The sequence below is a fragment of the Cyprinodon tularosa genome, unplaced genomic scaffold, assembly GCF_016077235.1.
Source record: "Cyprinodon tularosa strain WSP-4 unplaced genomic scaffold, ASM1607723v1 ctg307, whole genome shotgun sequence".
NCBI lineage: Eukaryota > Metazoa > Chordata > Actinopteri > Cyprinodontiformes > Cyprinodontidae > Cyprinodon > Cyprinodon tularosa.
Window position 1 is genome coordinate 1,118,758 of NW_024039016.1, and position 16,720 is coordinate 1,135,477.

The 16,720-nt window shown below is 35.7% G+C and overlaps 1 protein-coding gene across 3 annotated transcripts; it reads right to left on the minus strand.

Moving 5' to 3' along the window:
- Positions 1 to 6,946: 6,946 nt before the first annotated feature.
- LOC119787965 (glutaredoxin domain-containing cysteine-rich protein 2) lies at positions 6,947 to 14,860 on the minus strand. 3 transcript variants are annotated; one of them, XM_038292065.1, is made up of 5 exons: positions 14,537 to 14,860; positions 13,945 to 14,123; positions 12,047 to 12,156; positions 9,029 to 9,256; positions 6,947 to 7,920 (listed from the first exon to the last, which is right to left on the minus strand). In XM_038292065.1, exons 1-5 carry the CDS (start codon positions 14,557 to 14,559, stop codon positions 7,747 to 7,749), a joined length of 714 nt encoding a protein of 237 aa, XP_038147993.1. In that variant the 5' UTR covers positions 14,560 to 14,860; the 3' UTR covers positions 6,947 to 7,746. The 3 variants fall into 3 exon arrangements, with proteins under 3 accessions (XP_038147993.1, XP_038147992.1, XP_038147991.1); XM_038292064.1 differs by having other exon boundaries at positions 13,945 to 14,128; XM_038292063.1 differs by having other exon boundaries at positions 13,945 to 14,128; positions 14,498 to 14,860.
- Positions 14,861 to 16,720: the final 1,860 nt, after the last annotated feature.

Consider the following 16,720-nt stretch of genomic DNA (forward strand, 5'->3'; position numbering starts at 1 on the left):
GGCCAGATTCCCTTTTCTTTAAGTGACATCTGAATGAGATGGGGTTTTTTCTTTTGGTTAGGGGTTAATAACTATGCTGATAGCCATAGTCAAAATTGCTAACTTGGTGAAGGCAACCACATATATTATATACAGCTGGTCCTGGAGTCCTGCCTTTTTTGTAAAAGAGTAAGAACCATGACTAGTAAGCAAATATCAATTATAATCTCTCAACTGATAATAATAAATTGGTTTTACCCTCCATTTGAATGAGCTATTAATGAATTATAATTTGCTGTTCTAGTTATTTAATATATTCATAATCTTGTGGTAAACTTGCACAACAACAGTCAGAGGCCAGAGTAGATTTAGCCTTGAGGACAAGATAGGTTCAAACACTGACAACTAGGAAGAGCAGATCTAAAAAACAAAAACAAATGTGCTGCTGTGTGTTTCTTTTGCAACTCACTTTTATAGTTGTTTTGCATCACAATCCCCACAAATAAAATTGAAAAATAATTTAGACAAAGATCACAAAAAGTTCTCTGATCAGTCACCAACCTCACCTAGTTATAATTTTGTTTTTGAGTTTTCCATCAAATATAATAAAATTTGTTTCGTGTGAGCATGGTGTGCCTGTATAGATAGATAGATAGATAGATAGATAGATAGATAGATAGATAGATAGATAGATAGATAGATAGATAGATAGATAGATAGATAGATAGATAGATAGATAGATAGATAGATAGATAGATAGATAGATAGATAGATAGATAGATAGATAGATAGATAGATAGATAGATAGATAGATAGATAGATAGATAGATAGATAGATAGATAGATAGATAGATAGATAGATAGATAGATAGATAGATAGATAGATAGATAGATAGATAGATAGATAGATAGATAGATAGATAGATAGATAGATAGATAGATAGATTGATTGATTGACATGTTGATTGTCAGATTGAGTGTTTTATAGACTCACAAATACATTAAGATGACTCTGCTCTGGGGAGGATTTGATATCCTCTTCTTCATGGCTGACTTCCTCATCATCTTCTTCAGATCCACTGAAAGATAGGCTGCTACATATGATCCATTTTGCCAACAGCTATTATCATTTATAACGGCTCATAAAAAACAACAACCCTGAGTTAAGGCAACATTTAATTTCCCTTTGGGATCAATAAAGTATTTTTGAATTGAATGGATTTTATAACCCACTAGGACAATTGGAGAAAAAATCAGTCATACGAGGTGGACTGCACCTGGGAGGTGGAGTTTGCTTGGAGGGAAGGGGTAATATTATATGGAGTTAGAAGTCCAATCTTGATTGCTTGTACTTGTTTAATTTGAGTCTAGTTGTGACAGCAATACAAAATTGAAACTGTTGCTCAGCACTGAGGCAATCACTTAATCTCAAAGCGATGATTGTTAATGACTCAATAGAGTCAACCTGTATGTACTGTAATCTCAGCAAAATTACAGCTGCTCTGTGGTGGCCTCAGAGGTTGGTTAAGAAAATACTGTGGAGAAAACAGCATCAGGAAGTCTGAGGAACATACCAGACAGATCAGGGATAAATTTGAGGGGAAGTTTAAAGCAGGTTTTGGCTATACCTTTTTTACCGAACTTTGAACATGTCATGGAGCATCATTCAATTCTTTATCCGGAAATGAAAAGAGTATGAAAGGGCTGTAAACTTATCAAGGCAATGCTGTCAACCTAAACTAAACTGAAAAGTGAGAGCATCAAAGATGCAGCCAAGAGACCCAGTTCTGGACAAACTGCAGAAATCCACTTCTCAGGGGAATCTGTTCACAGAACAACTATTAGTTTTGCTCTACAGAAATGTTTTTTTTTTATTGAAGAGTGAGGAGAAGAAAGAGATTGTTAAAAGAAAACCATAAGAAGTCCCATTTATGGTTTGCCAGTAGCCCTGTTGGGGACACAGGCCACACGTGGAAGAAGGTGCTTTGGTAAGACGAGACCAAAGTGTAACTTTTCCGCTGAATTGCAAAACTCTATGTGTGGTGAAGAACTAACACTGCATGTCTCTCTGAACACACCATCCCCCACTGCCACATATGGTGGTGGCAGCATCATGCTCCTGGAGTGCTTCTCTTTAGCAAGGATAGGGACAATGTTGAGATTTGATAAGAGATACAGTAGATGGAGCCAACTTTAGGGCAGTCTTCGAAGAAAACTTTTTTGGAGTATGCAAAAAACTTCAGACTGGGGAGGAGTTTCATGTGTTAAAATGGTCCAGTCAAAGCCCAGAGCTTAACCCAATTGAGAATCTGTGGAATGAATCTGAAAACATAAACTCTCTCCATCTAATCCAACTGATCTCAACTGTTTTGCAAAGGATTGTCACTAGATATATACCCTAAAATACTTGCAGGTCTAATTGCAGCAAAAGGTTTTACAACAAGATATTAAACAATTGACTCAGGGGGATGAAAACTTTTGCACAATACTGATTTTAGTTTCTGTATTTAAACTTTGAAAATGTGAAAGACCTTTGTGTTGGTCTCTTTAATAAAATTCATTTTTTTAGTAAAATATTTATCTCTACACTATTAATTTTAAGAAAATGTGGAGAAGCTCAGGCATCTGTTTATCTTGTAAATTTAATGCACTTCGCCTCTTCTATACCTGTCTGGCTGGATGTGCTCTCTTTATCCTCTGACATGGGAGTTGGCTCAGAGCTCATCTGCCTGGCTGTGTGTTTCGTAGACTGGGCCGCCTTTTACAGCTGCGTTTTGTATCACTTCTTCTGTACCCTTGAACCCCAGTCGGCCTCGGCAGATGGCCGCTCACACTGAGCCTGGTTCTGCTGGAGGTGTCTTCGTGTGAAAAGAGAGTTTTTCCTCTCCACTGTCGTTTCAAGCATGCTTAGTGTGACAGAATGCATCCAAGTCGATGAGTCAATGCAATAAACTGGTTTTCCTTAGATAGAAAACTTTGAATCAATTTGACTGTACGATCTGGTGAACTGTAAAGTGCCATGAAATGTGTTGTGAATTGGCGCTATATAAATAAACTGATTTGAATTGAATTAAAATTTTATGTTGTGCAAAACAATGACGTTTTCTATAAAAGGAATACTTGTATATTTTTGGTTAAGAGATTGTTTTTTAAAATACATAGATAATTCACTACAGCTTATTGAAGTGTCTCAACACAAAACACAGATATTTAGATTTTTTCACTAGTATTGTTCAAAGCAAATATTGCCTTTATAAAATAATAATTAAAAAAAAACAGTTTAATGCTTATTTAAAAAGCATGTTAAATTTGGTTGCAAGACTCTGGATAGCAACACAGAAATGGAAAGAATGTAATTATCTGTATTACTGTCTATACTAAGTAAAGAGAAAAACACAAAAGCTGTAGAGTAAGATTGTTATTTTTTTAAGATTGAATATATTTGATTTTATATATTTTATATAATTCAATAAGCTTAAAAGCTAACTACTGATAAAGTTGATATTTTTAAATGTTACAAATATCCTGTATGTGGTTTGACACTGGAGTGTCTTTTACCTTTTCCCAAATCCCTTTGGGCCAACAGCACAGACAAGGCCAAGAACAGCACTGTGACCCAGTTCTCCACCAGACTGCTTACCCAGTGGAATACAGAGTGAGAATGGTGGTTATAAAGAAAAGTTAAAAAGCACAGCCCTCATATCCATAGTGTTAACACAGCTCTGAGTAGATAGGTCAAAGGAAAAGGAAGGATGGTCTGGGAATTCACGTTTCTCTCTTGCAGTGATTTGATTCCTAGTTGGGCTCTTGTCCAGAATTATTCATACTGCTTGCTCCTTATATAAGGGACTCATGACACAGTAAAATAAAAAAAAGAGTATAGCTATACAAGGATGGGTCCACCAGTGAGGATAATACCGTCATAAAGTCTGTGGTCATAGCGTTGGATTGATTATAATTTACATTGTCGGGGAAGGGGGAAAACATCACTGCGACTGCAAGATGTCTTTCAGCTTAGTGCAGTTAATTTTTATTTACATACTTCAAAATGATCAATTTAAGCTTATGCTTTTTGGTTTATTGTTGAGTAAAAATAACCTAAGGCAAAAAAATAAGTATACTGTGAATAAAACTATTAAATTATGTTCAAATCTTATTTTTACTCTCTCTGGGTGTATGACAGCTCCTGGCGGTTAAACATAATTTCACCACAGAGAAAACGCATAACTGCCTCAGAGATAAAGAGGTGTGAAAACATTTTACCACTGCAGTCGAAATATTTATTTTTTCTCATAAATAACCCAGAATACAATGAAAATATGATTGATTGCCTGTGATTTCAGCTGGAATGGATGAAGCAAAATTACATATTATTATGCAGTGAAGCATTTGAAGTTGTGTACCAGTTATAGCAAAAGCTATTAACACAATAATACTTAAAGAAAACAAACATTTCAAACTTTCATAACCAGTATTTTTATTTCTTTATTTTTACATTTAAGGTTAATCTTTTAATGATAAGAATAGATTAAAGAATGAAACTGATTTTTCAGACTCATAAGAGGTTCCATGAAAATCAAAAGTAAAGAGGTTAACAAATGAACTGAGCCAGTTGGTTATTTTTCCCAGTATACAAATCAGATGTTAGAGTAAAAAAAAAAAAACAATAAAAAAAAACAACATTAATACAGATTTTAAAAGTTGAATTTAAACTTCAAAGCTCTGAAACAAATAGAATGGCAGTATTACATAAATTAATGAATAAGTGAGGTTGGTATGCTATAGTTTGGTTTTAGTTTTAATTATTGGCCAAAATCCAATTAATACAGTTAAGACAAAATTGATTTAAGTAAGTATCTAAGTAATTATCTCTAAATGCTCAGGAATTTTAACCTGTGACAGAAAGGAATAGTTTTAGTCTATCTAAATATTAACATTTTTAGAATTTGGTTTCCAAGGTGTCATGTTTCTTTGACAGCTAGATGACTTCATGTGCGAACTTGTAAAAATGGTTTAATAGTCAGTCCTTTTTAGTTTATGCATGATTATAGGTGACCATTGAACTTCCATAAAAATAGCTTTGTTTTTTTACCAGAATCAAGAATTTTTGATAATTGAGAATAAACAACACTGAAAGCTACTTTAAATGTGAAAGCCTAGTTTCACCAAAGTTTAATACTGAGGTCACTACTGCTTGTCAGTTGTGATCCCATTACATATTCCAACCAATATGGATGCAGTCTTGGGTTGACACATGTTTAGAGCCTCATCAGCCTGATATGTGACTCTAATTAATTAACCCAATGCAGAGAGATGGAAAAAATGTATTTTGATGAAAGGGCATCTGATCTCTGACCCTTTGTCTGAGATGAAAGGAATCCCAAAAAAAAGTCTTCATGAAAGAAGCAGGCTGATGATCTGAATCATGTATTAAACATTTTAATCAATCAATATGAGCTACTAAGTTTTCTGTTCAGACAAAGCTCACAGCAGAACATGTTATCTTGCTCATTTTTGTATAAAGCTTTGCCTTTCAGCTAAAACAACAAAACACACAGAATGTGGAATCTGTTTTTTACTGATCACATCCCCAACTCCCAGTAATAATCTGAGGTAGGAATATTTTTGAATTATATCATGAACCCTTAGACTGCTGTTCACTTTTTTCTATCACCGTTTGATAATTTTTTCTATTGCATTTTGCAATTAATTTGCTGGCTAAAGCAAACGTTTTCCCTTGTTCTATCTGGTCTCTTAATAATCTATGCATATGTGCAATTTGGAGGGGTGTTCCCTTCTCCCTAACTGAGAGTTTTATCTTATTTGCAGTGCAGTCCAAACAAAGTTCTATATGCAAGAGGCTTAAGCCTGGCCCAGGTAAAGCTCTACCCTAATTTCTCAGATGTCAAAGTAACACAGATGGAAGATAACTACATATTAAATATCAGCTTCTGCTTTTTGATTTAGGCTCCTCCACCTAGTACTGAGAATCCTGAGTACTAGGTGGAGGTACTAAGTTCTATTCTGCAGGCAATGAGCCACCTCATTCTTACAACCGGACTCTTGTCTTGATAACAGCTGCAAAACTCTCTTTCTCACTCACCTGTAAGGGCACCCAATGTTCTGTTTTTTTTGGAATCCTGAATTCTAAAATTTGAAGATGATTTTTTTTTTATTATTTTTCCAGTCAAAGGGGACAACCACAATTAAATAATAAATTAAAGTAATGAATAATATTAACAATGCAAATCAAATCTTGATTTTGACACAGTTTGATAGAGGAACATTGTGCTCGTATCAAGCTGTGTTTTTGTCTGCAAGTACAGGTTCAAATTCAAGACAGCGAAGCAACTGCAAAAGGAATTCATATTTAATTTTACTAATTTTTCAACATGTCCTTTTTCACCTTCCTGCCTACTTTGCCTCAACATTCGTTATAAGGAACAACTGAATGAGGATCACCAGAATTTCTGTTTGAAGACCCACATCTAGCTATCTACCTTATGACTCCCTCAAAGTGTCTGTACTTCTTTCCATGCTGTGCATTAAAAACCCCTACATGTAGAGCCATGTTTTACTAATAATCTAACAGTTACGTTGACTACATTGGATAATGTGGTTTGCATGATACATACAATAATCACTTCACAAAACGGATTAAATACCTGAATTATTTAAACAATGCATACTTTGTCTTAGTTGTGCATTAAATAGCAGTTCAAAGCAGACTCAGTGGAAAGAAAACATAACTGGCGTTGCTTACAATTACCTAAGAACACTTGTATTTTAAAATTATATTTTGCGTGATATTTCTCCAAGTACACATTACCCGAACAAGTGACATTTAATTATTAGTGTTTGTTTACTACATTACCACTAACTACTAAGTTATGACTTTGCTGTGTGTTGTCAGATCCTATAAACGTCACCAATTTTAATTTTAGAAACTCATGTCATAAACCTATGAAGCAAACTGGGGGTGGGGCTGGGGAGTTGATGTCAGCTTTACTTTTTGTCTGCCCTGAACTGGCTCAGCTGTTGTGATTTATTCAATATGTCTCCCACTTTGATTCTCAGCTAGTATGTACAAAGGATTGATGCTGTAGTTTGGAAACAATTTAGGATGTAGAACATTTATGAACTCTTTATTTAAAGATGGTTTTAAAAGGTTTTGTGACTACAGTAAGTCTCGTTATACAATTGGTTGATCTTAACATGTTTCTCACAGTTTCCATATTTTTATGTCATCTGTTTTCTTTTCGGCTGATAAAAAATAAACAGCAATTAGTGCTGAAAAATACATCATTTTGACATGATAAAGGTCATGTTCTCTCCATATAATAAACTGGGAAAAAAATTTGAAAAGAGCAACTTTCTCGATAAGAACATTTAACCTCCACAGATTTGTCATTTTAATTAAAATTGTAACAAGGTTGTCGAATAATGTTTTATGGGGATGAGGTGCACCAATGCAAAAAAAAAGGAAAACAAAAAAAGAAAAAAGGATTATGTGTTTGTGTTATCTCATGCAACATTCACTGCACACAGTAATTGTTATTTCATGATTTTGTGCCTCCAGAACAGTCACTATTCCCTATTCGACTTCTAATGGCTATATCTCCTAGTAGAGCTCTGAAACATCCCACCAAGAACATTTTGGATTAAAGCAGTACTGCAGCTGAGGCAGTTCTGACAAGGCGATAGCACGTCGATCACACACTCAGGGCTGCACTCACACTGCCAGACATGGTTGCCAGCCAAATGGTGCTATTTGCTAGAGCAAGACTGGCACCTCTCCAATCCATGGGGGTAGCAGGCTTGGCAACGAAGATCGCTGATGGACTCATTGAAGCGGTTTGCTAGCATGGACAGCTTGCTGCCATGACAGAGGGAGCACGGAGCGCAGCCTGAACCGCCACAATGCTGGCAGCTGTCGGCCTCCTGGAGACAGAGCAAACACATTAAGTCGAGAAAACAGGAGATGGAAGAAATCAACTGTGAGGTGAGGCAAAGGGTGAAAAAGGAGAAGAAGAGGTTGAATGGATGGAATACAGTAATACAAAAACATTCTTGAAAGTTCAAAGACAGGGCAAAGTCTTTACCTGCATATAATCTTTTCATGTGGTCTTATCACAGAACCTGGTGCTATGGTCCTGCTTGATTACTTATTTGAATTCGGTTCATTGTTTGGCACATGTCTCTCTACTCCATGAAATGATGCAGTTTTATAGTTTAAATTGTTACAGCTGTTTTAAAATAGAAAATCCCGAACCCAAGGCCAGTTCATAATTACTACCTTTTTAACCAGCAGTGACCTCCCTTCAGGGAATCCAAAACAAACTTAATGACTTATTAGGATGATATTTAAACCACAATTTTAAACAGTGTCTGTATTAAATAGGTGTGTGCCAAGATAATTACGACTGTAACCTCATGAATCTGCACCTATATTGTTACTAAATATCATATACTCACTATCAACATAATTGTATTATTCACAATAACTACAATTTCTAATCAATCAATCTGAACAAAATAACTAAAGGACAATATGAACATTCTTTCAGATACAGAAGACATGTGACAATAACAGGAGATGAGAAAAGGAGCAGTGATCTACCCAGAGTAGGAGGGAGTAATAGGAAGTTAGGTCTCCTTGCTGGTTTGTAAGTGGCAAGCAGATGCGGCAAGGGCAGAGGAAAACTGTGGACTCATCAGTATCTTTTCACACTAGATAGATAGCACTGAGACAATTGGTTAGCGGTTATTGCAGCAGGAGGGCCCTTAAAAAAAAGAAGTGAAAATACTTGAGGACAGCTAAAATAGTTGTTGTAGGATAATCTGACTTGGAAAGATGTGATAAACCTTGCAGAAATGTTGTAGGACAGAAAAACAGTAAACGACTAGCTTTTTAAAACTTAGAATGAAGTTACAATTGAAAAGAAGGTGAAGATGGACAAGTGAAAAGAAAAATAGCAAGATACAGAAATGAGGTGATAAAAAATAACCCAACCACACCATTGAGAATATTTTGGCCATGCATTATTACCTTGGTATCTGTGTTGCTAATCCCCTTCTCCTCCTTTTCCCCGCTCTCCTCTTCCTGAACAGTTTTTTTCCTCCTCCGGCTTCCCCTGTCCATGGCCTTTGGACATCCCTCCAAGTCCAGCGGAGGGACAGAGTGCTGCCGTATCATGTCAGGCTTCTTCGGTGGTGCTCGTATTATGCGTAGATTGCTGGTGTAGATGATAATTTTGCCAAAGTCCAAAACTGAGGACTGAAGAAATGTCAATTTTTTTTTTTTTTTTTTTACCATGAATGAATTTAAACTATATAGACAAATAACTCTATTATGACATTTTAAAGGGAAAAGAATAGGCTAGACCTTTCTTTCCTTTCCCTTAAGAATGACCAAAAAAACGTTCTACTTGCAAAACGGCTTCCTTAAAATTCTTCAGTTTATATACATCTATGTATACCTGGAAGGAAGGGGTTGAATAAGCTAATAAGTGATGACGGTGCTGCTCTCCCAGGATGGACTCTGGATATAGTGCAAGTAGTAGGAGACGGACTGTATCAAAAATAACATCCCTGTTGGATAATGTCTCCCACCCCATGCATGAATGGTTATAGCACTGGAGAACCTTTGGTGAGACAGGTGCACTATTGTGGATTCATTCTCCTAGCCTCTGTTAGAACTTATAAAGTTTAATGCTCCCAACAGGCATAATAAGTATTGCCAATCATGTTATTGGTTGCCCATATCTTTCCCCTACCTTTTGTTGTACTTAACTTATTGTGTTGCAGGAGATTTTAGAGTCAGAAAAAACAACCAGAGAGTAACACCTTTGTTGAAAACATAACATGCTTTTCAGCCGAAGCTCTACTACTGAGGCTTTGGTAAATTGAAAAACAGCTAATCCTCTATTCCAAAGCCTTACTACAGTATAATTAGATTTTTAGAGGAAACTTTTGATCTTTAATATTGAGAACATGCTGGATCCTAATATATTTAAAACAATGTATTTATCCAGTATTCTAAGCACATTATATGGTTTCACTGGGAATAAACAATCAGGGATAAGAAGGAAATGAGTGTGCCGAATACAAGTTTTATGAGCACTTGTCAACAAAATCTCACTAAATAAATATCATTTAAATTTTCCACTTCATCTTGAAAAAGACAAAAGGAAATATAGCATGGAATGCCTATTGCCAGTCATCGCATTGTAAATATGTAATGCTCTAAACTGATTAGCTAATGAGTTAGTTCAGCTTTTCACATTTAGATCACAACCAATTTAACAATAGTACCTAGAGCTTAAAGTAGCATCTGGCATGCCACATTTAAATAATGGCATATGCTACTTGAGATGTAGCATATTACAAATGAAAAGTGGTATATCCCAGTTGATAATATGTATATTCCTTTTGAAAATATGCATATTCCAATAAATAATGCCATATGCCATTTTGTAATGGCATATGCCAGTTTTTACCAAAGGTCCTACATGTGCGCTAAATGTCATAATGTGGTTTTATTGATAATTCATTTTTGCAGTTATGCTAAATAAATATTAATATATATGTGTTTGCAAATGTGTGTTTGTGTTTGAGAAAACAGTAAATCTTCATACAAACTCTACCATTCTATAATTTTATCAGTATGCAGGGGATCGTAAGTGATCTGCTAAGCGTTTAGCTTTTCCATAATAAAAAGCTGGGAACACAGCCACTTTTGATTTTTAATTTTTTTTTTTTATCTTTTGAAAGGATTTTGGGCACATGACTAAATAAAGTAGCTATGTTCTGTCTAACAAAAATGGCTTTTTAATGTGAAAATTTTATTTTTTGCCACTTCTCAACTGACATATGCCCCTTCTAAACTGGCATAAGCCATTTTTCAACTTGTATACAACACTATTCAAACAGCATATGCCACTTCTCAACTTGCATAAGCTCAATATCCTATTCCTGGGAAATTTATATCTAATACTATATTCTGACAAAGACAAAGTTTGTTTCTTATATACATTAAATGCATTTAAACAGTGAAATTTAAAGATAACTGTAAGCCTAAATCTGCCAGGACAACGATTGGGTTTAATTTTACAATAAAATGGATTAGAAGTAGTATATTTTTGTTTCAGAGCATATCAAACAAGGTATAGATCTAAGTTTAATCAAGAATCTGTGGCACCTGTGGTATTTATCTTCAGGTAACACAGAATACATGTCAGATTAAATAATACTACCGGTACTTATACTTCAGCGATAGTATCTAGGTCTTACTTTCTTGTATCTCTTATACTATATCCATTGGTTGTGCTGTTCTTTTTACATCTCTTTGCAGGTGATGAAGCAGACTGAAAATGTTTTATCATTGTCTCCCTTTTATCTCCTCTGTCTTTAATCTTTTCTCCTTTTTTTCTGTTTTTCCTTTCTTGTCCATATAATCTGTAAAACTCCCTGCATAATTATAATAAAGCAAGTTATATGCATAAATCAAGCGGAACACTAAGGCGATAGCCGTACTGCTCCACTTGTGAAAGTAAAATCTGTTGGGCTCTTTTTGGCATCAAGACAATTATTCTTATTGCCACATTGCCAACTGTGGCACAACTTGACATCTTGACTGTTTTGCAAAGAAAGCTTGGGCAAAGGTTTGCCTAGTTTATACACAAAGCTAACAAAGACATCTAACTAAACTGAATTTGGAATTGTGGGGAACGTGTGCACCACTTGGTGTTTGTATATCTCACAAAACCTTTTTTAAAGCTCCAGGTTCAAATTCAGTTTTATCTACATGAAATTACCTGTATTAATTTTGCTTATTTGTTCCTTTTCTACAGCAACAGAATCTGAGTTTATTTGACAATAATTAGAGAGCTTAAAACTACTTAAAGAACGTTTATGTTTAAGCTAATAACAAATCTGTCCTGATGAATTAGTACAAGGATTAATTAATCAAGAAGTTCCTCACATTTTAGACTTTCAGGCAGATAAACTCAACAATGTAAGCAAGACATTTATCTTCCATTGTCTCATCACAAATAAGCTTTATTACCTTGCTGTCACCCTCTGTTTCTTCTGTCTGACCACCTGCAGGCTTGTAGTTTCTCAGCCCTCGGTATACATTTATTCTTTGGGCAATGAGTCCCGTTGTGGGATAGAAACCTGGGTAACAAAAAACACATAAAACAAAAATGAAATATGTTTCAGCACGGATAAAGACATTGCGCTACATGTTTCAGAGTAAGTCAAATACTGTATCTGTAACACAAATTTTAAGTTCCTAGTCATTAAACTGATTAAATCAAAAATCAGGTCTTGACTAATGCAGTATTTAAATGCTAGCATGAAAATAAAGAACTAGAAAGGAATTCTTCAATCTCAGCTCATACTACTACTCACTACTTCATCCCCTTTGTTAAAATTGAGTGTAGTTGGATTTTTCTTAACATAATTTTGTGTCAATAAATAAAATAAAAAAAACAACTACTTAGACTGTGTCATTTAAACATGAAGAGGAGACAAAATTTCTCTCATTTCAACTTCTCTTTACTGACCCATTAAAATCCATGTTTTAGGGATGCACCGTGCCACCCACTAAATGTACTCTATTTTATCTTAAAATAATATTACGAGTAAATAGCTGAACTGCATATCTGTTGCTCTCTCCTAGATGCTTTCACTAGCAGAGGTGTTGTTGCTATTGACTACTGTAAGTTTACTTTTTCTTAGATTGATATATCAAAATATTTGTTAATCATAGCATATAACCTCTTAAGTTAAGCAAAGCTTAGCTAAAGGTATCTTTCTGTTGTTTCTGTTGTTCATGTACTTTCCCACATGCATCTACCATATGGTGGTAAATTAGTAACCTGATCCAATCAACTTTTGCCATTTGTTGGTTCATTTCCAGGCTAAATGGAACTGGCCTGAGTTCTGTAGATGTACACATATTTATCAATGGTATAACAACTTGAGTTTGAATGAGGTCCATTTTCAATACATGTAGTTAAATTTAATAACTTCTTTATCGTTGGATTTTTTTGGATTATACGTTTATGTGTGGGCTGCTCAGTGGCATACTGGGTAGCACAATCTTTGTAATATCTCCTTCTCTGGAAGTCTATTTTCTTATGAATCATTTGTGTTTGAAGATGGAATCACTGGAACCATTCTCTTCTGATGTGGTTTATTTGTACATTTATTTTTGCCTTAAAGGATATGCTACTTCTGTCTCTTGATCATTAAAGCTATGAGCAATTCCAGGTTCTCCACTAAAAACTTTGACATGTCCTCTGGGAAATTTGTTTGATGCTGCATTTTGTGTCACAAAAATTCTATTTAATAGATAAAGATCTCTATACAGAAGCCAAATTGACCCTGAGGTGATCATGGTATGCAACAATACTCTTGTTCGCTACTACATTTAAACAATGTTTAATTGATACTAAGTGGCCTAAAGTGCACCATGAAAACAAAAACAACCCTCCACTCCATTACCCCTCCACCACCAGCCTGAATGGTTGACACCAAGCAGGATGGATAATGATGGATTTCAAGCTGAAATCAAGACTCATCTGACTGTGTTAAGTTTTTACATGCTGCAGACAAATAAAATTACATGCGTATGTGTGTGTGTATATGTGTGTGTGCATTAAATGGCACACACACACACACGTACTGCCACTGCCACTGTGGGTCCCTGAGCAAGACCCTTAACCCCAGACTGCTCTCCAGGGGCCAACAATGGCAGCCCACTGCTCCCCAAGGGAATGCGTTAAACACAGAGGTTAATTCCCCATTGTGGGACAATAAAGGATTTCATCTATATATATATATATATATATATATATATATATATATATATATATATATATATATATATATATATATATATATAAAGATAGATAGATATATATTACATAAATGTATGTTGCACTCATATAAACCTACCTTGTTCCTTTCTATGAGACTCCTCAAAGCTGCCAAACTGTTCCATCTCAAGGTGGCTAGGTGGGATTTTACGGTGGATGAAGCTGTGAGGGTATTTTTCCTCTGGACTCTCCAGCTCCTGACCATCCTCATACACGTGCTTCAGCACCCGACCACTGTAGGATGATGCCAGCTTAAACCTAACCTGCAGTTTAGGCAATAAGAGATGTAATGCTCCAATGCTCAGCAGCTTTTTCATTATAAAATCATGCAGCAAGAGGAGGGCTTAAAATAGAATAGAAGATATGCAAGTAAAAAAAAAGAAAAAAAGAAAGCTGTTTGGTCTTTAAAGGCAGAGTGGGAGTCTGGGCATGGACACAAAACTAAGCTCTTTTTTTCTCTCTGTTTCAATGAGCATTTGAAAAAAAAATCAAACACAAACAATTTAATTTCATGTTATAATGTCTAGTAATTCCCACAGATATTTTTTTTATCTATTTAACAATTACTGTTAGAAAGAAAAACAACATTCAGTTAAGCCGTTCTAAACTCTGACGGATTCAGCACGTCAAACCTTTAAAGCTAAATGAAGGTTGCTCCATAAATAACTCGCCTTCCTGGGCTTGGTGGATTCATAGTGCTGGTTCAGTTTTCTTTGGAATTCCTCCATAGTTGATGACTGAGCATAAGATGCAGAGAAAGCGTCAGTCCATCTTCGATACCCTTCTCAGGTGGAATAGCATTAGCTTGACACCGCGTTGCCTTAGGCTGAGGTGATCATGTGGATTGATGGATTAAAATATTGGATTGATTTCCAGCTCTGTGCTAAAGAATCCTGCTGAAAAGCTTTGTGTAAGGAGTGGGTGGATGTTAAAGTTAGGATGGAAAAGGCTCAGTGTCCTGCCTGCAGAATCTGAGTGTACCTGCTGTTTTAAGGGACCCATCTTTTTAGCTTCTGGTGCTAAATTATTCACGGCTAGATTGTGTGTACAAAGGGGGAGTTGAGAAACTAGAAGCTCCATCATCAAATAATTATGATCACTAAAATAGAAAGTATATAGTATCTGACTGCAGTTCTGTGTAGCTACGAGTGTAGGAAAAAGACATGATGAGAAAGTCGGAATTGTACATATGTGTGTGGGAGTTAAATACAACACTGTCACTGGATCAGAGCCAATAGTATCAGTATTGGAAAAATAAATGTGACATTTAAGCTGTTTTTACAGGAAACATTTAAATTAGGTTAAACATTTCTGTCTTTAATGTATCAGATGCCTCCATTTAGAATTTTCAGTTCAAATAAATATTTTTGTTTAGGTTTCTCATGTACATCGAATAAATATGTTGAGTTTTTTTTATTTCTAATTTTAATCTGAACTAATTGTCTATAAAAAGGTTTTCCATTAAACAGGGAAGACACAGATCGTGATGCAAGGAAATAAGGAGCTAAGTTAAGGCCTAATAAACCTTTTTTTTATCTGAAAAAACTCAAAAGGTACAGCTCATAGGTGTTTTCACAAACCTGTTTTGTGTTGAAATCCTGATGTATAACTAAAGGAAAATCTTTTCACTTGCAATAATTAGTTGTTAATTGCATTAATTGGTTTTCTTCCAGTGTCCTCTTAGTCAATTGCAGTCTATAATGTTAAAGGAAATCTCTGTGTCCACACCTTGAAGCTTTCTCTCTCTGGTTCATTCCTGAAAAGAGATCAATCGGGACAAATTCTTTAAATAACACTTCATAACTTATATGTATTAAATAACCATGAGACATGACAACAGATTTTGATAGAAATTATAAAATTACTAAGATTAGAGAAGTTGCATAGGGTTACAGAAGGCAGCTGCTTACCAACCGGGCTCACTTCTCGGGAAGTAGCCACGATTAACAGTTAAAGAAGGATTTTATAAAACTCTAGTCTGCCACATCATTACGTCATACCCGTTTCCAGATGAGGAGAAACCCATGGCTCTAGCCTTATCAAAATAAGCTGAAGGACATCGCTCTCTCTCTCTGCCACGTAGAGAATGAAGATTATAACTGTATATAGCCGGACTGAGGAATTGGCCTAAAGCCGGGCGTACACTGTGCGATTTTTTTCAATCATTGCACACAGCTACAGCTCACACTCTACAACTAAACCACAGGTTTAGTCATGCTGTGATGCGATCTACCTGCTCACACTGTACTGCAGACTCAGCTCCGCAGTGAGATGGAGATGCTCTGATTCGTCTATCCTGAAGCCAAACAAATAGACGGGGAATATGAAGCTCACTAGGGTCAAACACACTACCTTGGCAATTTGTGTTTTGTTTGCTGAAAGCCCTAAAAAAGAAAACATATTTGGACAAAGACATGGCTTAGCAAAGGTGGCTACTACGGTCTGTTAATTTTACAGACAGAGCTCCATGTTTGATTTTCTCCTGTCCTCACGATTCCTGATCGGGAGGTGGTCGTGAGAGGCCGATCGCCCCTCGAAACCCCCTGTACACTACACGACTCACGACGGGATCAGGCTGAAAGTCGGCCCGATCGAAAGATTCTTGCACGACTGGAAAATCGCCCGGAAAATCGCACAGTGTATGCCCGGCTAAATTAGATAAACTACTGGGGAAAACATCACGCAACAGGCCTGTAATATTAGGGTGTAATGAACTCACACATCATCGATGATAATTATCCTAACAATAAGTGTTTCTTTTTAGCTTATTTTTTTAGCTCTTTGCTTCCGGTTGTATTTTTTAACCTTGTTAGGTCTTAGCTCTTTATAATAGGAATTTTGGTATTTCCATAACT

Coding starts and splice junctions, on each gene's coding strand:
- LOC119787965 (XM_038292063.1), bottom strand. CDS start 14,593: ATGGAGGAATTCCAAAGAAAACTGAACCAGCACTATGAATCCACCAAG. Junction 14,129..14,497: donor ACCTTCATTTAGCTTTAAAG/GTTTGACGTGCT, acceptor CCTAAACTGCAG/GTTAGGTTTAAGCTGGCATC. Junction 12,157..13,944: donor GTCTCATAGAAAGGAACAAG/GTAGGTTTATAT, acceptor TTTGTTACCCAG/GTTTCTATCCCACAACGGGA.